The sequence below is a fragment of the Cetorhinus maximus genome, chromosome 4 (genome assembly GCF_964194155.1).
Source record: "Cetorhinus maximus chromosome 4, sCetMax3.hap1.1, whole genome shotgun sequence".
NCBI classification, from domain to species: Eukaryota; Metazoa; Chordata; class Chondrichthyes; order Lamniformes; family Cetorhinidae; genus Cetorhinus; species Cetorhinus maximus.
The window spans coordinates 137,095,021-137,118,707 of NC_135882.1; the positions used below are offsets into that span (position 1 = coordinate 137,095,021).

General features: G+C 40.0%; 1 protein-coding gene across 1 annotated transcript in view; it reads left to right on the forward strand.

Annotated features, from left to right (window-relative positions):
• scap (SREBF chaperone) overlaps positions 1–23,687 on the forward strand; it is a 171,160-nt gene that overhangs the window by 89,249 nt on the left and 58,224 nt on the right. Inside the window, exons 10-13 of the mRNA XM_078540912.1 lie at positions 3,611–3,705; positions 15,494–15,592; positions 17,147–17,389; positions 21,558–22,003. Coding sequence (XP_078397038.1) covers positions 3,611–3,705; positions 15,494–15,592; positions 17,147–17,389; positions 21,558–22,003 — 883 coding nt within the window. The remainder of the gene's footprint in view (positions 1–3,610; positions 3,706–15,493; positions 15,593–17,146; positions 17,390–21,557; positions 22,004–23,687) is intronic.

Genomic DNA, 23,687 nt, shown 5'->3' on the forward strand with positions numbered 1-23,687 from the left:
AGGTGCGGTCTCACCAATGCCTTGTACAGTTGCAACAACACTTCCCTATTTTTATACCATACTCCTTTAGCAATAAATGCCAAAATTCCATTTGCCTTCCTTATTACCTGCTGTACCTGCATACTAGCTTTCAGCGATTCATGCACAACGACACCCAGATCCCTCTGCACTGAAGCATTCTGAAGTTTCTCTCCATTTAAATAATAAGTCGCATTTTTATTCTTCCAACCAAAATGGATAACCTCACACTTATCCACTTTAAACTCCATCTACCAAATTTTGGCCCATTCACCTAACCTGTCCATATTCATTTGTAAATTTCTTATTTCTTCATTGCAACTTACTTTCCCACCTATTTTGGTGTCATCTGCAAATTTAGCTATAGTACCTTCTATCCCTGAATCCAAGTCATTAATATAGATTGTAAATAGTTGGGGCCCAAGGTCCGAACCCTGTGGCACTCCACTAGTTACAGCTTGCCCTCCAGAAAAAGACCCATTTATCCCAACTCTCTGCTTTCTGTTGGTTAGCCAATCCTCTATCCAAGCTAATATATTACCCCTAACTCCGTGTGATCTTATCTTGTGTATTAATCTTTTGTGCGGCACCTTATCAAAGGCCTTCTTGAAGTCCAGATATACTACATCTGCAGGATCCCCATTATCCACTTTGCTTGTCACATCTTCAAAGAACTCTAGCAAATTAGTCAAACACGATTTACTCTTCATAAAACCATGCGGACTCTGATGGATTGCATTTTGACTTTCCAAATGCCCCATCACTACTTCCTTAATAAAGGATTCCAACAATTTCCCAACATCAGACGTTAAACTAACTGGTCTATAGTTTCCAACTTTCTGCCTCCCCCTTTTTGAATAAGGGCGTTATATTAGTATTTTTCCAATCCACTGGAACCTTTCCAAAATCCAGGGAAGTTTGGAATATTATAGCCAATGCATCCACTATCTCCGCTGCCACTTCCTTTAAGATCCTGGGATGTAGGCCATCAGGTCCTGGGGACTTGTCACCCTTTAATCCCAATAATTTGCTCAGTACTTTTTCTCTAGTGATGGTGATTGTTCTAAGTTCTTCCTTCTCTATATCCTCTGCACTACCTGTGACTATTGGGGTGGTGCTAGTTTCCTCCACTGTGAAAACAGGAAAAATATTTATGTGTCACTATAAGTGTCACTACCATTTCTGCGTTTTCCACTGTTAACTTGTTCTTTTTATTATTTTTTTAGCAGCCCTTTGTTGATCTTTAGAAGTTTCCCAATCTTCCAGCCTGTCACTGACCTTTGCAATTTGGTATGCCTTAGTTTTTGCCTTTATGTTTTCTTTAACTTCCTTGCTTAGCCATGGATGCTTTTTCCCCCTCTTACCATCTTTCTTCCTCATTGGGATATATTTTACTTGGGAGGAATTGAATATCTCCTTAAATATCTGCCACTATTCATCAACTGTCCTACCTTGTAGTCTTCCTGCCCAGTCCACTAGGGCCAAATCTGCCCTCATACCTATGTAGTTACCTTTGTTTAACTCCAGAACACTAGTATGGGACTCAAGTTTCTCACTCTCAAACTGAACTTGAAATTCTATCATGCTATGATCACTCTTCCCTAGAGGATCCTCTACTATGAGATCATTAATTAATCCCATCTCATTACACAAAACCAAATCCAGAATAGCCTGCTCCCTGGTTGATTCCACAACGTATTGCTCCAAGAAACAATCTCTAATACACTCTATGAACTCTCCCTCAAGGCTACCCTTGCCAATTTGATTTCTTAATCCTATAGCTGCAGGAGTTTCTCAGGGTTGTGTCCTTGGCCCAACCATCTTCAACAGCTTCATCAATGACCTTCCTTCCACCATAAGATCAGAAATGGGGGTGTTTGCCGATGATTATTCAGTACCATTCATAACTGCTCAGATAGGGAAGCAGTCCATGTCCATTTGCAGTAGAACCTGGACAACAATCGGGCTTGGACTGATAAGTGGCAAGTAACATTTGCGCCACACAAGTGCCTGGCAATGACCAACTCCAACAATGGAGAATAATGATCTTCCCTTGATATTCAACAGCATTACTCTCGCTGAATCCCCCAACATCAACATCCAGGTGAGTTACCATTGACCAGACACTTAATTGGACCAGCCATATAAATACTACAGCTTCAAGAACTTGTCAGAGGTTGAGAATTCAGTAACTCATCTGACCCCCCAAAGCCTGTCCCCAAAGAGTATGATGGAATACTGTCTACTTGCCTGGATTAGTGCCGCTCTAATAACACTCAAGAAACTTGACACAATCTAGGACAAAGCAGGCCACTGAAATGGCACTCCATCCACCATCTTAAATATTCACTCCCTGCACTACTGATGCAGAGTGGCAGAAGTGTGTACCATATACAAAATGCACTGCAGCACCTTCCAAACCCCCAACCTCTACCACCTACAATGTCAAGGGCAGCAGATGCATGGAAATGCCACCACATGCAAGTTCCTCTCCAAGCCTGACTTGGAAGTATATCACCGTTCCATCATTGTTGCTGGGTCAAAAACCTTGAATGCCCTTCCTAGGCATACCAGACCAAATGGACTGCAGCAGTTCAAGAAGACGATCACCATCACCTTCTCAAGGGCAACTAGGGATAGACGGAAAATGCTGGTTTTGCCAGCAACGCACAGATGCCATGAAATAATATTTTAAAAGTTAGTCATTCTGTTTCATTACTGTATTGTACCTACTCCAAGGCATCTCTCATACTAGCAATAAATACCTGTCACAAATATTGAAATAGCAATCAATTGATCCATCAGATTAATTGAAAATTCCATTGTTCGATTTACTTAGGTAACTAAACAAATTATCCTTCATAAATAAATATATTAATGATTCAATTTTGCTGATCATGTTTTCACATTGGATGGTTTTATGTGATTTTGGGTAATTATAATAACCAACTCATATAATAAACATCTATGTGCTATAATAAGACATTTGGAGTAGTATTCTGGAAGGATTCAATTGAATTGACTGAATCCCTCCACCCCCCCACTCAGCAATGCTATATGTCTTGTAATTTTAATAAATGTTGGAGTACTGTTTTCTTTTTGGTTAATTGGTCTTGGGAGGTAGGTGATACTGGCAAGACTGCATTTTTCTGCATCTCTAATTGCCTTGGTGATGGGTTGTTGTCTTCATAAATTATGTTTTTAATACTGAGTGGTTTACTAAATGGCATCAAAGGATATTGGGTACCAACCACATAATGTAGGGTTAGAGTCACATGCAGGTGAGATGAGTTGGTGATGATGGATTCCCTTGCTTGAAGGGCATTTGTAGACTTGTTTTTTTTCTTGACATTTCCATGGCTTTCAAGTTCATTTTTTTTCTGGTCCCAGCTAACATATTACCAGATAAATTAAACACATTTTCACAGCTTGTAAGCTCATGATCTCTGGCTTTCTAGTTCATTAGTGAGGCAGTAGTGAGACATTAAGTAGCAAGTTTATGAATATAAAAGTTAATTAATAGAAATCCACCCAAAGTATTTCATATTTCCGTAACATTTTGGTAATAAGCCTGTAATTTACGCTTGTCTAGGTTTAAGCAATGAAAGTTGGTCCATTATGAAGAACATGGCTACAGAACTCGTTATCATACTGATTGGTTACTTTACCCTGGTTCCAGCTATTCAGGTATTTCTCATGACTTGTCTTCACATTTAGGTGAAACTGTTTTGATACAGAATCAAAATGCTTGAATGTCTTAATGTTTGGAAAGTGATATTCATTTAAAAGTTAAGAGGAGTCATATAAAGTTTCTTGAAAAGGGAGCAAGCCTGAGGATTGGGAGCAGTTTAGAATTCAGCAAAGGGGGACAAAGTGGTTAATCAAGAGGGGAGAATAGAGCATGAGAATAAACTTGTAAGGAACATAAAAGCCAACTGTAAAAGCTTCTATCAGTACGTAAAAAGAAAAAGATTAGTAAAGACAAATGCCCTTATAGTCCGAAATGGGAGAATTTATAATGGCGCACAAGGAAATGGCAGAGCAATTAAACAACCACTTTAGTTCTGTCTTCACGGAAAAAGACATCAAATAACTTCCTAGAAATGCTAGGGAACCAAGTGTCTAGTGAGAGGAGGAACTGAAGGAAATTAGCATTAGTAAAAAAAAATAGTGCTAGAGAAATTAATGGGACTGAAAGCCGATAAATCCCCAGGACCTTATAATCTACATCCCAGGGTACTAAAGAAGGTGGCCATGGAAGTAGTGGATGCATTGGTTGCCATCTTCCAAATTCTGTAGATTTTTGAACAGTCCCAGCCAACTAGAGGGTGGGGTGACAAATGTAACCCCACTATTTAAAAAAGGAGGGGGGGAGAAAACCGGGAATTACAGACTGGTTAGCATAACATCGGTAGTAGGTAAAATGCTACAGTCTATTATTAAGGATGTAATAACAGGACAATTAGAAAATATCAACGGGATTAGACAAAGTCAACATGGATTATGACAGGGGAATCATGTTTGACAAACCTACTGGAATTTTATGAGGATGTAACTAGCAGAATAGATAAGGGAGAACAGAGGATGTGGTGTATTTTGATTTTCATAAAGCTTTTGATAAAGCCCCACATAAGAGATTAGTGTGCAAAATTAAATCACATTGGATTGGGGGTAATATATTGGCATGGATGGAGAATTGGTTAGCAGACAGCAAACAGAGTAGATAATAGATAGGTCTTTTTCGGAATACCACAGAGGCTGTAGAGGCCAAGTCACTGAATACATTTAAGAAGGAAATAGATAGAATTCTAGACACTAAAGGCATCAAGGGGTATGGAGAGAGATTGGGAATGTGGCGTTGACATAGATGATCAGCCATGATCGTATTCAATGGTAGAGCAGGCTTCAAGGGCCGAATGACCTACTTCTCCTATTTTCTATGTTTCTGAACTCATTAGTGACTCAGTAAGTGTCATACTGAAGCTTCCACATGAAGAATATCAGGATCATTCTTTCATTGAATTTGTAGATCGTCTGATTAAGGTTGAAGCACAGAAATGAAGACTAACCATTTGGCTTTTGTGTCAGATGTATACTTCACATAGTTGATTATATATATTGTCACGTAACAGCCATCCATTTACAGATGTGTTGCTGCTTGCAGTGTACTCTATGGCCAGAAATGTCTCTCCGTCGGGCCAATTAAGGCCCGCCCAGTGTGACACTCGCCGGGAAACGCTGAGCGCTACCTGTATGGGCAGCGGGGGATTACCTGAGAGGTTCCCTGCGCTCTTTTGCACATGCGCGCAAAAGAACGCAGAGATCTCCCCGAGGTACGGAGGTGCCTCAGGGAGATTTGTTTCAGTGTTAAAGTTTTAAATAAAGGTTTTTAACACTTTTAAAACATGTCCCCTCATGTGACACTATCACATGAACTGGGACATGTCAAAGAATAAAAGTATAAATTTTTATTAGATTTTGAAACACTTCGTGAAACCTCATCTCGCCCATAGTCGAGGTTTCATGAAAAGCGCGAAGGCCGCCTGGGCTCTTTGCCTGCCCGCCAACCTTAAGGTTGGACAGGCAGCTCATTGAATTGAATTAATTAGGTTTTAAATGGCCTTAATAGGCCTTTGGCAGTTAGGCAGGCTCACAGCTGAGTTAGCTATGCTCCCGCCAAACTGAAAATCTAAATGATGCGCGGAGACGTCGGGACAGCCGCCCGACGTCACCACGTGTCATTTGACATGTCAGTGAGCGGGCTTCTCCCCCGCTTGCCGACAGGAAAATTCTTCCCTATATGTTTGCCAGATGGACCACTGAACCAGTGGTTCAGTGCATAACTGTTGGTAATTTCCTCTCCATCCAGGACCAATTCTACCACCCAACTTTAATAAACTAACTCAGTACAGATCAGTGTTCAGACCTTACTTGTTTGTGTGTTATTTGATACGTCACATCGGGTCTTGTAATTTTGAAAAAAAACACATTTTTGAAAAATCTGTTCTGTGTTGTACTGCGGTTTCCAGAGATACATCACTGCTAATGACAGTCTGTGCGTTTAAACTGTAGGATATGTGTGCATTATAGATAGAAATGATGAGGTTACAACATTAGAAATATTTGAATAGATTTGGTAGAATACTTGTAATAGGTTAATTCCCTGAGTTAGCTGATCTCAGATGAAAATAGCAGTTGTGGCATTGAAATTGCCTTCAACCTCCCTGACTTAAGTAGGACAATGAATGAGCCAGCCTTCTGTGCTAATTTCTGTCTAGTGCCCCCACCTGCAATGTTTGTGGATAGACATCCAGTAGATACTAGGTCAGATGGCAGTAGCAACGTGTGTGCCTACTATGGTCAAATAACCTGCCACCACTCACCAAAATTATACGTGGAAGAAGGCAACTGCACAAGTTAATGGGTGACCGTGGGTGATGCTGAAAACATGTTGCTGTATCCCAGTGGAAGATAAGCACCATTAAATGTGCTTAAGATATGGAATAGTTGCTAGTGTATGAGAAATGCCCCTCTGGCTTCAACTGTACTTGGAAATATTTATGTTTGTGTTTGTCTATGTATCTCATTCTAATCTTTGAAATAGAAAACAAATTCATTGTTTTGAAAAACCAAATATAAATTAGCTAGATAACTAAATGAGTGAGTCTGTGATTAAATATTAGAAATGCAAAATTATATTTTTCTGTGGAATATTATATTTATAGATTATAATTTCTAAAGCTAATGCATATTAATAGAAATGTACAGGACTAAAAGTCCATTCTGATCCAATTGGCCAGTCCCAAATTTCAAAATATTTATTTAATTAATTTAGAAAATCCACTTTAAATATCCAATCACTCACTTATTTTGAAAGTTGCTTCTGGAATTTGCCAGCATTGTTAGTCTCCCAGCTGATCAGTCATCTTGTGTTTACCAGCATTTGTGTGAAGCTATTAAATTGAAAATGTATGTTCACCTCTCTTCTGTGATAGAGTATGCACCCCTTTCAATTTAACTTTCAAGGTTTGTGGATATATCAAACAATTTATTAGAGTTCGACTTGTTGAAAATCTTGAAAGCTTTGATCAGTTCTCTCTTGTTTTGTCTTTGTAAGCATCCTCAGTTTCATTGGCCTCTGCTTATAGTTGAAGATTGGAAGAGTTCAATTATTTCCAAATTAATTATGTTCTGCCTTTGTAACACTTGCCAAGTAAAAGGGTATAAAAGCAGAAAATATGTATATATATATTTCTAAATTGTGACTCCAAAGAAACAAACAGCTGCAAACTAAATAAATAAATTTCATTTATATATAACGCCTATTACAAACTCAGGATGTGCTAAAATGTTCCATAGCCAATGAAATACTTTTGAACTTTAATGTGTTTTTAAATAGGGAAACTCAGTAGCCAATTCACATACAGCGAGGTCCCATAAACAGCAAAAAGATAAATGACCAGGTAATCTGTTTTAACGATGTTGGTTGAGCAATAGTTAGGCTAATTCTCCTGCTCCTCTTCAGATAGTGCTTAGGGTTCTTTTATCTTTATTTGAGAGGCAGATGGGATATTGGTTTAACAAAAAGATGGCCTCTTCTACAGTGTAGCTCTCCCTTGGGACTACAGTTATGTGTCAGCCTAAACTATGGCTTGAAGTCTCTGAAGTGGGACTTGAACCTGCAACCTTCTAGGTTAGAGGCAAAATTTCTGTTTTTGAGCTAAGGCCAAAAACTGTGAATACTATTTCCCCAGCAACCTATTTAAAAAGTACATGTTTGATTTATTAAAACTTACTAAAGCAGAGAATAGAAGAACATCTAGAAATGAGAAATATGATAATGAATAATCAGCATGGATTTCAAAAGGGAAAATCTTGCTTGACCAACCTTGTTGTATTTTTTGATGAGGTAACAGAGAGTAGACAATGGTAATGCAGTAGATGTAATTTATCTGGATTTTCAAAAGGCCTTCAATAAGGTGCCCCATAGTAGATTAATAATTAAGGCTAACGAATATGGAGTCAGGGGACAAGTGCTAGAATGGATTTCTCATTGGCTTCAAGACAGAAAGCAGAGTGTGGAGTAAAGGGTAGTTATTCAGATTGGCAGAAGGTGGGAAGTGGAGTTCCAGGAGGATCAGTGCTGGGATCAATTGTTCCCAATTTGCATTAACAACTTGGACTTTGGAATCAAAAATACAATTTCTGCATTTGCAGATGACACTAAATTGGAAGGAGGCGGTGGGGGAGTGGGGAGATAGTCAATACTGAGGAGGACTGCAGCAAATTCATATAAACTTGAAGAACGGACAAATAATTGGCAAATGAAGATAAGTGAGAGATCATACTTTTTCGTAGGAATAGGTTGGTCACTCATTACTTAGAAAGTACAAATCTAGGTGAGAATGGAGGATCAAAGGGATCTTGGAGGACAATTACAGCAATCACTAAAAGTTGCACCACAGCTAAGCAAGGCTATAAAAAAAAGCAAACCAAGCACTAGGCTTTATTTCTAGAGGGATAGAATTGAAAATTGGGGAAGTTATGCTAAATTTGTATCGAACCTTGTCTAGCCCACACTTAGAGTACTATATGCAGTTCTAGTGGCCATATTATAAAAAGGATATAGAAGCACAGAAGAGGGTGCAGAGACGATTTACAAAGATAATTCCAGAATTGCTGTAGTGTACATATCAAGGAAGGATTGACAGGTCGGGTCTCTTTTCTCTTGGGCAAAGAAGGCCGAGGAGTGGCCTAATAGAAGTTTTTAAAAATATGAAAGATGTTGATAGAATGGAAAAAGAGAGAATAGTTCATTGTGGGGAAGAACATAACTAAAGGCCATCAATACTAGATAGTCAATAAGAAATCCAACAGGGAATCCAGAAGAAACTCCTTTACCCAAAGAGTGGTAGGAATATGGTAATGGAACTCATTACCACAGGGAGTGGCTGAAGTGAATACTATAGATGCATTTAAGGGGAAGCTGGACAAGCATTTGATGGAGAAAGGAATAGATGGTTACCATGGTAGATTTTGATGAGAAACGATGGGAAGAGCCTTGAGTGGAGCATAAATACCGACGTGGACTGGTTGGGCCGAGTGACCTGTTTCTGTGCCGTGTATCCTATGTCATCATTTATATTTTCCTTTTGTCTAGCTCTGGCCTCCCTTCAGCGAAAGCACCAGCACTCTGGTGTGTATTCCATGGTTACTGGCTGTCTTCCAGTGCCTCATTTAAGTCATCACACTTTATGGTCGCTGTCTAGGCTCATCAAACTTGAGTTTTGCCTGGACTTCTCACCCATAGTTTGCTCATGCACACTTTTTCATAAGAACCACTGGACAGCAATCAGGAGTATGAACTGTACCTATTTTTCGCCCCCACTAGCTGAGCAGGACTCCCATGTCTATTGTTTGCACTACCCAGGTAATTTAACTTAATATTTAACTGAGGATGGAACTTAAAATCTTACTATTCTAACTGACTCTATTCAGTACCACAGAAGGGAATGCACTGACTGCCCAATACATCAGTGGGGCCTGGAAATATTTCTACCCCTGTGTTCTTCTTCACCGGAGATATGTTATTTTACATCCCATCTCTCAGCAAGCTTCCCTGCAAACTTCAGCTGTGGAAACTTCCTCAAGCTGCTATGCAAAAACTGACACAAACCGCTAGAGACTTTGAAGATTTATATTCTAAAATGACAGAAGTATTTCTAAATAACACTGACTTCTATATCACGAGAGTCAACATTACGGCTTTGCACTACATGGCTCATGGTCCTAGTGCTCAGTGTCAGCTGTGGTTCAACTGGTAGCACTCTCACCTCTGAGTCAGAAGGTGTGCGTTCAGATCCTGGTAATTGTGTTTGTTTTAAGTTCCTCCTTTTTGCCCCTGCTTTTCTACGATTTTTGGGATGCTTTTTGTGTCTTCTAATGTGAGGAAAGGTACAAAATGCTTGTTCAAAGTCTCTGCCATTTCCTTGGTTCCCATTATTAATTCCCCAGTCTCACCCTCTAAGGGATCAATGTTTAGCTACTCTCTTCCTTTTTTTATACTTGTCGAAGCACCTTCTGTCTTTATATTTCTTGCTAGTTTATACTCATATTATGATTTCTCCCACTTTTCTTTTACTCATTGTTTGCAGATTTCTTAAAGTTTTTCCCGATCTTCTGGCCTACCACTTATCTCCGCAGCATTATAAGCCTTTTCTTTCAATTTGATACCAGTCTCTCAGCAGAAAATTATTCCTGGTTCAATCTATGTCGCTGGTTCCTACATGGACCATGACAAGTGGAACCTCCCTCTCCCATTTAAAGTTCTTCTCTAGCCATGAGGAGACACCTTTAACCCTGGCAGTGGTCAGGCAACACAACTTTCAGAAATCCTGATAACGGCTGCAGAGAACAGTATCTATTCCCCTGACTGTAGTGTTCCCTGTCACATCACATTTCTTTTTCACTCCCCACTCCCACCCCCACAAACAAATGGCTTCCTGCACCATGGTGCTATGATCAGTTTGCCTATCTGCCCTGTAATCCTTCTTCTCATCTGCACAGCTGACAAGTACCTTGTTGTTAGTCAAAGTTGAGGGATAAGGCTCCTCCATCACTATGGATCCACATACCTTCCTAACTCTCAGTCACGCCCTCCTGTCCCAAGCCATTTACCAACTCTAAAGTTCTACTTAACCTGTGTATGGGACTGCCTCCTGGAGCAAAGTGTATCTCTCCCCACCCCTGATGCCTTGCAATTTCAGGAGCAATTTCCGAAAGGAGAAAAGATGGGGAACCCAAAGCTAGAGTATCTTGGATGACAAAGGAAATAGAGATTAAAATACAACGGAAAAGAGGTTTATGACAAAAACAGAATGCAGCCGAAAAGCAGACAGAAAAGAGAGATTGCGGGGGACATTGAAAAAAAGAAAGAGGAAAGAGAGAATCTGAGAAAAGATTAGTGGTTAACATAAAAAATCTTTTACAAACATATGAAATATAAGAGGAAAGTTAAAGGAATGTTGGGACCAACTGGGGCCTGTTACAATCACTGTAGAGGCCAATAACTTTTATATTTGAATTTCCAATGGCTCATTGGAAGGATCACACAACAAGATTTCAAGTTTGTAAAATTTACTGCAATAAAATAACTATAAGTAGCATTGTTTAACATTATTCAGTAGGCAACTTATACTCTAAACTAAAGAAAAGATCCTCCATTTAACTTTTAAAACGACAGAAAGTCTCTCAGCATGGGTATACTTCCCTCTGCCCCTTAAGTGGACATTTCATTCTCAAGGAACCAGTCCAAAGCTATCCTCAGGTTCCATTTTCCTTTTCTAGCCGGATAACTTCTAACTCCCAAACTGACTTTTGTTGAGGGATAAATTGGAGATTCTTCCCTGTAGCCAAGCTAGGCGATTCTTCCACTCCTGTTTAAATCCTCACAAACTCAGCCTCTTCATTCTGAGCCTGAGCTCACACCCACATTTTGCATGGTGACTGACAGGACCGGCATCTTCTCTGCTTAAGTTGCAGGACCGGCTGCTTCTATCTTTTTGTGCTCTCTCTCCCTCTCTCTCTTCCAGATTATTGCATACTGACCACTCTGAGGTTCAGGAATATCTAAACAAAACCTTGTAGCCAATGATACAGTAGCTTTCTATGGACTGTTCCCCTCTTAAAGCCCATTTCCATGGCAATGTGAATCACATGGGCCTTGTATCCAGGTAGAAATGCTGATTAACTATTTTCTAACCCCCCCAAATTCCATTCCATGTTGGAATTAAATAGACAGTTAAAAGTATAACCGTTAATAAAACCTAACATTCCTAACACCACCTTGTGAGACTTTGAAACTGACGGTCTATCCACTATCAGCACTGCTGGCCTGGCCATTGTTTACAGGTGTAAATATCTCACACCTTCTTCCCAGTAAGACAACCGGGGCCTCCCTTTAACAACCAAGCTTGGTGTTGGGCAGAATTCAGAACAGGTCACATGACCTTCATTTTACCCTAAGTTAATGAGACGGACCTAAAATGTAACAATCTAACAAACTTCATATTTATAACAGGACAAAAAGTAATCCTTTTGTTGAGGTGAAAAGCTTGAATGAAGTATTGAATGAGTACTTTGCATCTAACTGCACAAAAGATGATGATGAGGTTAATGTTGCAGTTAAGGAGTGGGGAGAAGAGATACTGTATGAGGTAAAAATAGATAAGAAGAGAGCTGCTAAATAGGTTGGCATCACTCAAAGTTAGCAAGTTACCTGGTACAGCTGGGATGGATCCTCGATTGCTTAGGTGAGGCAAGGGTGTAGATAGCACAGATTCTGACCAAAATTATTCAGTCCTCCTTGGGTATGGGGGTGGTGGGAGCAGAAGACTGGAGGATTGCAAATATTATTCCTGTTCAAAAAAGGAAGAGGAAGCCTGGTAACTGCAGATCCTTTAGTCTAACATTGGTGGTAGGAAAACATCTAAAGATCATTATCAAGTATTAAATTAATTCTTACTTGGAGAAACATAGGTCAATAAGGAACTACCAGCACAGATTTGTTAAAGGCAAATAATGTCTGGATCACCTAATTGAGTTTTTTGTTGGCGTAACCATGGGGTTGCAGCAGATGTATATATGGACCTTCAAAAGACATTTAATAAAATACCACCTAACAGACTTATTCATAAAATAGAAGCAAATGGAATTAAAAGGCCATTTATAACTTGAATATGTAGCTAGCTAAGGGATAGTAGATAGAGAGCAGTGGATAGTGGATGTTTTTCTGACTGGAAAAAAATATGTAGTGCTATCGCCCATGGGCTCGGTAGTTGGCCATTTGCTTTTCTTATTCTGTATAAGTGAACTGGTCTAGTGTATAGGAAGGATTATTTTGAAGCTCGTGGATGATACAAAACTTGACTTTGCTGTAAATAGTGAGCAGGATAACGGTAGACTTGAGGAAGAAGACAGAATAGTGAAATTGCCAAACATATGGCAGGTATAATTTAATGCAGATAAGTGTGAACTGATACACTTCGGAGGGAACAATATAGAGAGACAGTACAATCTAAATGGTGTTATTTACTCACTGAATCAGATAGGGAGTGCAAGAGCAGAGGGACTTGAGGTGCATAATCACTTAACCTACAAGGCTATGAACCAAGAGCTGGATAGCACTTTTTACACCTGGCCCAGACACAATGCGTGAATGGCCTCCTGTGCCATAAAATCTATAATTCTAGGAGATCTATGAAGGTGGAAGTGTAAGTTGTTGAAGCAGTTAAGAAAGCGTATTGGATACTTGGCTTTGTAAATAGGGGTATTTATTTCAAAAGGAAATTATTCAGGCTAAACTTTTGCAAATTACTGGTTAGACCTCAGCTGGAATATTGTGTGCAGTTTTGGGCACCACACTTCAGGAAGGATGTCAAGGCCCTGGAGAGGGTACAGAAGAGATTTACCAGGATGACACCAGGGTTTAGGGACTTGATTATATGAAGAGATTGGAGAAGCTGGTATTGTTTCCTAGAGCAGAGATACCTATAAGGGGGTAAGATTGGTAAGATTTTAGAGTCCATTACTAAGGATGAGATTTCAGAATACTTGGAAGTGCATGGTAAAATCGGGCAAAGTCAGCATGGTTTCATCAAGGGGAGGTCATGCCTGACATATCTGTTAGAATTCTTTGAGGGGGTAACGAGTAGGTTAGACAAAGGAGAGCCAATGGATGTTATCTACTTGGGCTTCCAGAAGGCCTTTGACAAGGTGCCGCACAGGAGGCTGCTCAGTAAGATAAGAGCCCATGGTGTTAGAGGCAAGGTACTAGCATGGATAGAAGATTGGCTGTCTGGCAGGAGGCAGAGAGTGGGGATAAGGATGGCGGCCGGTGACTAGTGGAGTTCCGCAGGGGTCAGTGTTGGGACCACAACTTTTCACTTTATACATTAATGATCTAGATGAAGGAACAGAGGGCATCCTGGCTAAGTTTGCAGATGATACAAAGATAGGTGGAGGGACAGGTAGTATTGAGGAGGCGGGGAGGCTGCAGAAGGATTTGGACAGGTTAGGAGAATGGGCAAAGAAGTGGCAGATGGAATACAACGTGGGGAAGTGTGAGGTCATGCACTTTGGTAGGAAGAATAGAGGCTTAGACTATTTTCTAAATGGGGAGAGAATTCAGAAGTCTGGAGTGCAACGGGACTTGGGAGCCCTAGTCCAGGATTCTCTTAAGGTTAACTTGCAGGTTGAGTCGGCAGTTAGGAAGGCAAATGCAATGTTGGCATTTATTTCGAGAGGACTAGAATATAAAAGCAGGCTTTATAAGGCTCTGGTCAGACCACATTTAAAATATTGTGAGCAATTTTGGGCCCCGTATCTCAGGAAGGATGTGCTGGCCCTGGAGAGGGTCCAGAGGAGGTTCATGAGAATGATCCCAGGAATGAAAGGCTTAACATATGAGGAACGTTTGAGGACTCTGGGTCTATATAAAATTTCTATCCAATCTTTGACTGATGATGACATACTATGTCTTCTATAATGTGACATCTGGGGCCTTTTAACTCAGTTAGCAACTTAGACCCTCTATTATGTTCACCCTAACAATTTCACCTTGTGTTCTTGGAGTTCATGGATGTTCCTTTGAGAAGTCCTTTGTGCGCCTGGATTTTTAGTGTCTCGTGTATTGTTTCTAACAATAAAGAATACAAGTTAAAAATTCAACACAGTCCACAATTTCACCAATATAACTTTTTTTGTCATAGTCTCAAAATGCTTCCTGAAAGAGAGGTGACACAAGGAAGAACATATGAAAAATTCAGGAAGAGGGAACCAAAATCAAGATTTTAGCATACTTTTGAAGTGAGAGAGGAAGAAACCAGATGAATTGGTTTTGGAAATTGAAGGGAGACATCTGTGATCTTTGAATCGTAAAATTCAGAATAGAGCTGAGAAGATATTAAATTATGCCATTTTATAGGAGGGGAAATAAATTTCTACTATTGTTGCCTTATAAATGTTTTGCATTATGTTGGTTTGCTTTCCATTTGAAAGTACTGATTCAATAAAATTGATTTCAAGTTGATTGATGCTATTTTACCTTTAGAAAATTTCTTTTCTAAATTGCAAGAACCAAGTTAAGTTCAATTAAACTAGTTCCATCTATGCGCATAGGTAAACTCTGAAATAAAAATAGAAAATGCTAGAAATAAAGTGGGTTTATTGACGTGCAAAGACAAAAGACAACTTTGGGTATGAATCATACCATTCGAATGTAATTGCAGTAGCTTATTGGAATGTATACTGCCTTAATTTTGCCACTTAATGTTTTTGTGTTCCTTCTTCTAATTCACTTAGTTCATGTCTTATCATTCTTTATTGTCTGAAAACCGTTATATGTTGAACTTTTCCTTATTATTATGTTGTCTATCTTCCCCACATCCCGCTTTCCCACCCCTCCAATTCTTAACAGGAATTTTGCCTGTTTGCTGTGGTTGGACTCGTTTCCGATTTCTTTCTGCAGATGTTTTTCTTCACAACGGTGTTGTCCATCGATATCCGCCGCATGGAGGTAGGATAAGCTTGTCATATTCTGCTTCAAATTTATTTTCAATCTAATGCTATAGAGTGTCAACTTAGCTCATTGAATAACAAGATTGCCTCTGAGGTAGAAGATTGTGGCTTCTAGGACCACTCCAGGACTTGACCAGGCTTGTCAACCTGTGTTGACATTCCAGAGTAAGAATGAAAGTAGTGAGGCAATGCCAAAGAGGTTGTGTCTTTTCACGCTAGCGGTTGAGCTGTACATTTAAGTACCGGTGACACTATTCAATGAAGAGCAGAGAATTACCCTGGGCAAAATTGCTCCCTCAACCAACATAATTCAAGACAAATGAACTGGCCATTCAGTCGTTGCTGCTCCCTGTGTGCAAAATGGGTGCCATAACTGTCTGTACAACAGTTAATGCATTTCTGAGGAATTATTTATATTTGAAGTGTTTGCAATAATTTCTGAAAGGCATCATGGAGCACTATGAAATTAGCAGCCTCAGTTTCCTTTCTGCATGTCCCCCTATGGTACAGTGGGTTAGGTCACCCGTGTGCCTTGTAGGGATTGACAGATTACAACCTTGGGCTTTGACTCTTCCTGTATTCCTCATTTCAACTAACATCACTAAGCAATTTCCAAGTGGAGCTACCTACCCCACCTTCCCGAGCAAGGAACACAGGAACAGGAGTCGGCCATTCAGCCACTTGACCTGTCCATCATTCAGTTAAATAATTTCTGATCTGTATCTTAACTACCTGCTTTGGTTTTGTAGTCCTTAATGTCTAACAAAAATCTACCATACTCAGTTTTGAAAATTTTAATTGATCTAGCTTTTTGTGGGAGATCTCTAATTTTAAGATTATACCTTCTTGTTCTGGACTACCTTACCAGAGGAAGTAGTTTCTCTTTCTTTGCCTTGTCAAATCATTTTATTATCTTAAAGACTTCAATTCGAGGCAATCTATGCAACTTGCCTCATTTTATTTGTTTTGGTAGTATTTTGGTGAATCTGCACTGCACCTCTTCCAAGGCCAAAATATTGATCCTGAGCTATGGTGCCCAGAACTGAACAAAGTATTCCTGCTGCAGTCTAGCCAGAGCTCTGTACAGCTGCAACTAAACTTGCATTCTATCCTTGTTGAGATAAAGGCCAACGTTCCATTAACCCTTTTTTACATCCTTTCTTGTACCTGTCAAAACTGTGTGATATCTTATAGATGTGTTAGAGATGCATCGTGAGATGCCTATGAGTAGGTAGCATGATCTCCGCTGTTGTTGTTAAGACAAGCCAGAGGAGATAAACACAGGGCAAGTAAAGGATTAAGTAGTATATTTTTGCCAAGATAGCTTGGCTGGCGTAGTGATAAGTCAATAAAATGCCAGTAACAGTCAAGGATTTGCACCAGAAACAGTAAAGTATTACTTACAAGATAACTTAAAGGGAAGCTTGTCTGTTGCAACAGGAGGCTGACTAATGTGGAGAGAAGACAGCATAAGATGCATTTTAAAAAGCTTTACATATGCTAATTTCTAAATCATTGTTGCAGTTTTCATGACTCCTCTGTTTCCCACCAGCTTGCCGACCTTAATAGACGCCTTCCTGCAGAGGCCGTTCAAGAAATCCCTGACCACTTGAGGCTGTCTCGTTCCAAGTCAGTTCCAAGGCAACAGAGATATGAGCGTCAGCCCATGATACGGCCTTCGGCTCCTTACACCATCTCCCTGCAGACTTCTTCTTTTAGAAACCTACGGTTGCCAAAGAGATTGAGAGTAGTATATTTTCTGGCTAGGACACGACTCGCACAGAGAATCATTATGGTAAGAAATGGATTGAGTTTGATTCATATATGATTAACTGTACAAATTTATTAGGCTTGGTATGTAGTGGCCTGGCTCACATTCTGGGTCCAATTTTTCATTTTTTAATGATAAAGGCGCTACATTGTTGCTTACAATCCATGGGAACTTATTCAAAGATCTCTTCAAGACACTGCAAACATTAATGAGCATCTTTATTAAATCTATAAGTCATTTGATGCAAAGGATTTGTATATGCCTTTTACTCATTATATATTTCTCAAACATAAAAGTGGAAATGCCAGCAATTCCCTATAGGGTATAAAATCCTTTCTCAGAACTTAAAACTGAAAGGTAATGGCTCCTTTGTAGTGTAGAAAGAGAGCTGAAGACAAGGGTAGTACACACCTCTCCATACTACTTCGAAATTGTCCAGAAGATTGATTATCTTACAGAACTTTGACAGCAAGTTAATGTTATCTGCTTTGATAAATTAATGTTGAAAATGTTCACCTACTGTTTTTGCAGTTTTGTTATCAGTTTTGTCACCACTTTTATCTTTCAGCCTTGTAACTTGCTCTTTAATTACTGTTAGTGTTTTGATATTGTATGAACATAAATAATTAGAGATTATATTAGGCTGAGTAGTTAATATTAAAATGGATTGATGAGACTTGTAGACTTATGTCTCTTGTTAGTCACCATACTTAGGAAAAAAGAGACCTGCAATAAGGCTCTCACTAGGTGTTATATCAACAAGTTATGGTGACAACCATCACATTTTACAGCAGCGAAGGAGGCCATTTTGTCTGTCATATCTGTGCTCAGCTTTGTGCTAGAGTGAATCATAGAATTATGCTGCCTCATCCAGTCCACACAACCCTGTATCTTTGTATCTGTTTCCAAAATTAGCATTCAAAATTGTGATGGGTTTTGTTGGAGAAGGAGAAATTGTTTTCCTTGACTGAAGGTTTGGTAACCAGAGGACATGGATGTAAGATAATTGGCAAAAGAGCAAAATTTGGGATGAGTGGAATTTTTTAAATGTAGCAAGTTGTTATGATTTGGAACGCACTGCTTGAAAGGGTAGTGGAAACAAATTCAATAACTTCCAAAAGGGAATTGGATAAATAGTTAAAGGGGAGGAAATTGAAGAGCTCTCGGGATGAGCAAGGCAGTGAGACTAATTGGATCATTCTTTCAAAGACCTGGCACTGGCATACCGGGCTGAACGACCTCCTGTACTGTTAGATTCCATGCTTCCATTCCCCGAAAAGCTACAGTATTCTTCCTCAACTGCTTCTGTAGCAAAAAATTTCACGTTCCAGTAATTCTCCGCATTGATAAATTCCTCCTGCTCAGTGAGTTTTAGATTGATGATCCCTCTGGCCACTCCCTATAGCTTTTCCTGCCATCAAAATTCTTGGAATTTTCAAAGTCTTCCAACTCTCCTCTTGGCTTTCTCTGCACCAGTGGAAATAGACCTAGTACCTGCAGTTTCTACTCATGACTATTAGACTGGATTTTAAGTCAGCATGTTGAAAGTGGGGGTGCCCAGTAGTTCACAGGAAACCTGGAAGTCAGAAGTCGGTGCATATTTTTAACCCAGCTACTGCAATACCACATGATACACAGTTTCCCAACCAAGCACAGTGATGATCCACATGACATGATTTCAAATCCAGTATTTGAAGGAACACTGCAAGCTTGCAATTTGGAGGAGTTTGAAATTGGGAGCCAAAGAGAAAGAAGTGCTAGAATGGATTTCAGATGGCCAATGGCTACATCTCATTTCAGTAATTCCTCTGTGGATTGGCTACTGGGAGCTGTGAAGATGCAGAAGGATATACCATTCCTTTTTGATGAAGAAGCCAATTGGGGACATCAAGAAGGCATGGTTGGAGATGACACAGGAGTGTGGCACCACACTCGTAAATTCAACGCAAGAACTGGTTCAATAACCCAAGCAGGGTAGGAAATGGGAGAGCAATGACACATCCACCTACTTCCTAATGCGCATATCACCCAATCTCTGCCTTCTCAAGCCTACTCCAGTATATCACTCCTCACAACGACTTACCTTACAGTTACACTCATTCTGCTCTGACTATACACCACCTCATATCCCCATGTCCATCCACCAATAACACTCATCCTTACACAATGTTATGGCTCTCCTTCAACAAATGTTTTTCATCCATCAGTTCAACATGTGCCATTATTTTACCTCGTAGGTCTCTTCTTTCCCTCCTTGCAGGAGAGAGCACAACATAAGGGCATTGAAGAGAACCAAGTTGGCCGTCAAACTATTCCATAGATAACAAGTACAGAGGTGTAGGCACTGGAAATAAGTGGAGATTCTGGTTGTCAGAGATGGGGTCTTCCTAGTCACCTGCTGACAGAATTAAACATGAGAGAGTCACGTGGCATTCAACCCTTACTCATGCTAACTTGATGTCAACAACAAGTGAAATATGATCATGTGCATAATGATGAGTTCAAACACTCGTAACTTGACAGAACTCATTCATGTATTTTATGTCCTTCAGGAGGTGGTCCAGGTCACAGATGATGATTCCTCAGAGGTCACTCCCTTTGAGGATACACCATCACAGGATTCATGCAGACCATGCATTAGCTCAGATATAGCACTCAAATTTATGGAACCAGTATGCAGATAGTTGAGTTTTCACATGGTGACCCGCACATCACAAGTAAACAAAGAGCAGATGGTGAAGAGTCCAAATTGGAAGGTGCAGGGCACTCCATGCTCTCCTCAGCTGGATGTAGAAGCTGTACCATCAATCAACAGGATACTTCTAGAGCAACAGAAGAGAACATGCGATACACTGGCAATATTCCAGCTACACTGCATGCTTTTGCAGAGTTTGGAGGAGTCCATTTCAAGTTAGAGTGGTATGATGTCTTCATCCATGAAAAAAATGGCCACCCTGCATGGAGCATCAAACAAAGCAATCGCATGAGTGGGTGTAGGCCTTCACCACTGCTTTTAACATTATGAATGCCAGCTTAAGTAGGATATTGATATTCTACCTTGGCTGTCCATTGCTCTATTGATCTGTAGCAAACTAGCTCATTGCTAGTAAGGAAGTGTACCTGGGTCATGAGAGGAATGATGATGAAAGGGGACATGGAATTGTGGATTCAGCTGAAAATGCTTTCACTTCTCACCTGTTGCCCAACCCTGTCTTATGCATTTGTGTGCTGTGACTACAAGTTCTGGCAAATTTCTCTTCCAGAACCCTGGAAGGCTCCATAGCCAAAAAAGTTGAGGACAGTGGTGTCTTTGACAGTCACTGTTAAAGCGTGGCCAACCAGTTCCTGTTAACAGCAGACCTTATATCAACAGGCTGCAAATGCCTGCCACACCCTGACATAACACCCTCAGTCTCCTGAGGTGTTCCAATATGTTAAGGAAGCTTATCCTCTGCCTGTTCTCCCTGTATGCCCAGTATGATCTTTCCTATAAACTGTACCTCTCGCTGATTACCTGAAGTCCAAAATAACAGCTCACCTGACAGTTCAGAGCTCCAAAGTATATATCAGACCTCTGAACTCCTAAATGCAAATGAAACCACTGATGTGTAAAGTTACTTCCAAAGTGTGTAAAGTCATCTCTCAGCACAAGTACTGTGAACAAACTCAGATAAGCAGGTAAGAAAGCAGCTGTGAATACCGAGTTCTTAGTGGCGTATTTCCCTGTTGTGGCTTCAGCCCCTCAACTGACACTGTCTTCTTACCTTGCTTTTACTGGAGAGTCCAGGAAATCCATGAAGTGAAAGTTAAACTTCAAAACCCACTTTAATATCACTCTAATTGAGCAATTAACCTACTGAAATTGACTATTAAGTAAAATAATTGTTTGGTAGTACAGAGCTTGAGTATTGCTGAAAAAGAGACATGTCAAAGCTTTTCGTCTTACACTCATCAGGACACTTTGCAAGAATGCCAATATAAGGGGAAAACAACAATTTATAGATTTATGCTATTTATAGATTTAACATTTAGCTTAAATGCTCCGCATTTGCTTCCTTAGTCACTGTATTTAATTGTTTATGAGGTACTTTGTGATATACCTATGAGTTACGCTATATAAATGCATTTTTAAAAATAAATAAATTACTGTGATGGACTTGACAGCACCTAAATTTCTACTTTTCTTTTTGAGGTCGGGACAGTCATATGGATTGGGATCCTGGTTTATACTGATCCCGCTGGTCTCCGGACAATTTTAACAGCACAGGTGACTGAACAGAGTCCACTAGGAGAGAGTGGCATAGCACCCATTGCGGTTCCACCAGCAGTTTTCCAAAGGGGAGATATGAAGAGCAGTTTGCCTGGTTTTCCATCAGACGTAACCCCACCATTAGAGAATCAGTCACATGGCACAGATCAGAACAAGAATCCAAATTCTCTTGATGCCTTATCTTTGGTCCCACCTGAAAATATAACTGATAATGACAAACAGCATGTTCATAGTGAGACCAGCCTCCCAGAGAATGACTTCAAGGAAGAGATCACATGGGGAGCTCAGGATCAGGAGATGTGGCGGAAGCTATCATTCCGACATTGGCCAACTCTCTTCAGTTACTATAATAACACGTTGGCAAGGAAGTAAGTAATTTTGAAACTGTCTGACATGCTAACATGATTTTCTATAAAGAATGTAACCGAAGCATTTGAAGAGAGCAAAATTGTGAAGGAGACGGATACCCTGTTTAAAAGAACCATAAACATCTGCAGCAAAAATAAAGGCATTTCATCTGCCGTGACTGTGCCAGCTCTTAATCTCTCTGCGATATGGGATTCCCCAGAGCCCCATATCTTCATGTGTTCCAAATATTGAGCCAATTTCCCTTAAAAGATGCAGCTACTCCCTGTGATAAAGTATTTGTGGAATCTTACAGCACAGAAGGAGAACAATCAGTCTATGCTGGCTCTAATTTGAAAGAGCAATCCAAATAGGCCTATTCCCCCTGCTGTTTTCTCATAGCGCCACAGATTTTTCCTTTCAAGTATATGTTCAATTCCCTTTTAAAAGATACTATTGAATCTGCTTTCATCACTCTCCCAGGTTGTGTATTCCAGATCATAACCACTTGCTACCTTAAAAAAAAAATTCTTAATTTCCCCCCTATATTTTGTTTACAACACATCTAAAATCTGTGTCCTCTGGTTACTAAATGCTAATGGAAACAATTTCTCCCTGTCTATCCTATCGAAAGCCCATAATTTTGTACACCTCTGTAAAATCTGCCCTTGACCTCCTCTGCTTTAAAGAGAACAGTCCAAATTTTCCTAGTCTCTCCACATTACTGAATTCCCACAGCCCTGGTACCATTCTCTGCCCCTCTCCAATTTCAAATTGATGACCTTTCGTCAGTAATTTCCATCCAGAGTAAATAGTCTTTCCCTAATCGCTATCAAAACCCTTGATAGTTTTTTAAATCTCTTAAATTTCATCCTTGCTCTCTCTTAGAACCAGCATCTCGATGCTTCATCATAACCAAAGTTTCTGATCCCTTAAAAGATTGTCAGGCAAAATTAAAGCTCATGGAACTGCAGGTAAATGATTGACCTGGTTCAGAGATTAGTTACACAGTTGATGACGAGACTTGGTGGTAGAAGACAGAGTAGAAATAACAATATTCAAATTTGGAAGGAAATAACTCATGCCCCACTGGGATCTGTGCTGGGGCCTCAACTGTTCAATATATTTATCATTGGCTTGGATAAGTAGAGTGTCATATATCCAAATTTGCTGATGTTTAATGCAAAGATTGGTGATGTAGCTGTTGTTGTAGGCAGGAACATAAGTGAGTGGGTAAAATGTGGCAGTTGGAGTTCAGTACAGGAAAGTGTGAGGTCATCTATTTTGGACCAAAAAAGGATGCATCAAAATATTAAATAATGAAACATTAGCACCAGTGGAGGTCTAGTGAGATAATCAAAAGGACACACAAAAATGTTAGCCTTTTATAACTAGAGAGCTAGAATGTAATGGGAAGGAAGTTTTGCCGCAGCTATACAAAGCTGGCTGGTTTACAGGCCTTGGGGGGGGTGCGTGGTGGCGCTGCACAGTTATGCGGCTAGCCTTCCTGCAGCCTAGCCGCCCGCCCACCTATCTGTCTGAAAATTTACAGGTTTAATAAATGACCTCAGAGTAAAAGATCCCCTAGGAAACAGTGACCATAACTGTTAGAATTTAGCATTCAGTTTGAAAGTGAGAAACTTTGGTCAGAAACAACTGTGCTAAACTTAAATAAGGGTTAATACAAAGGAATGAGGGCGGAGTGGA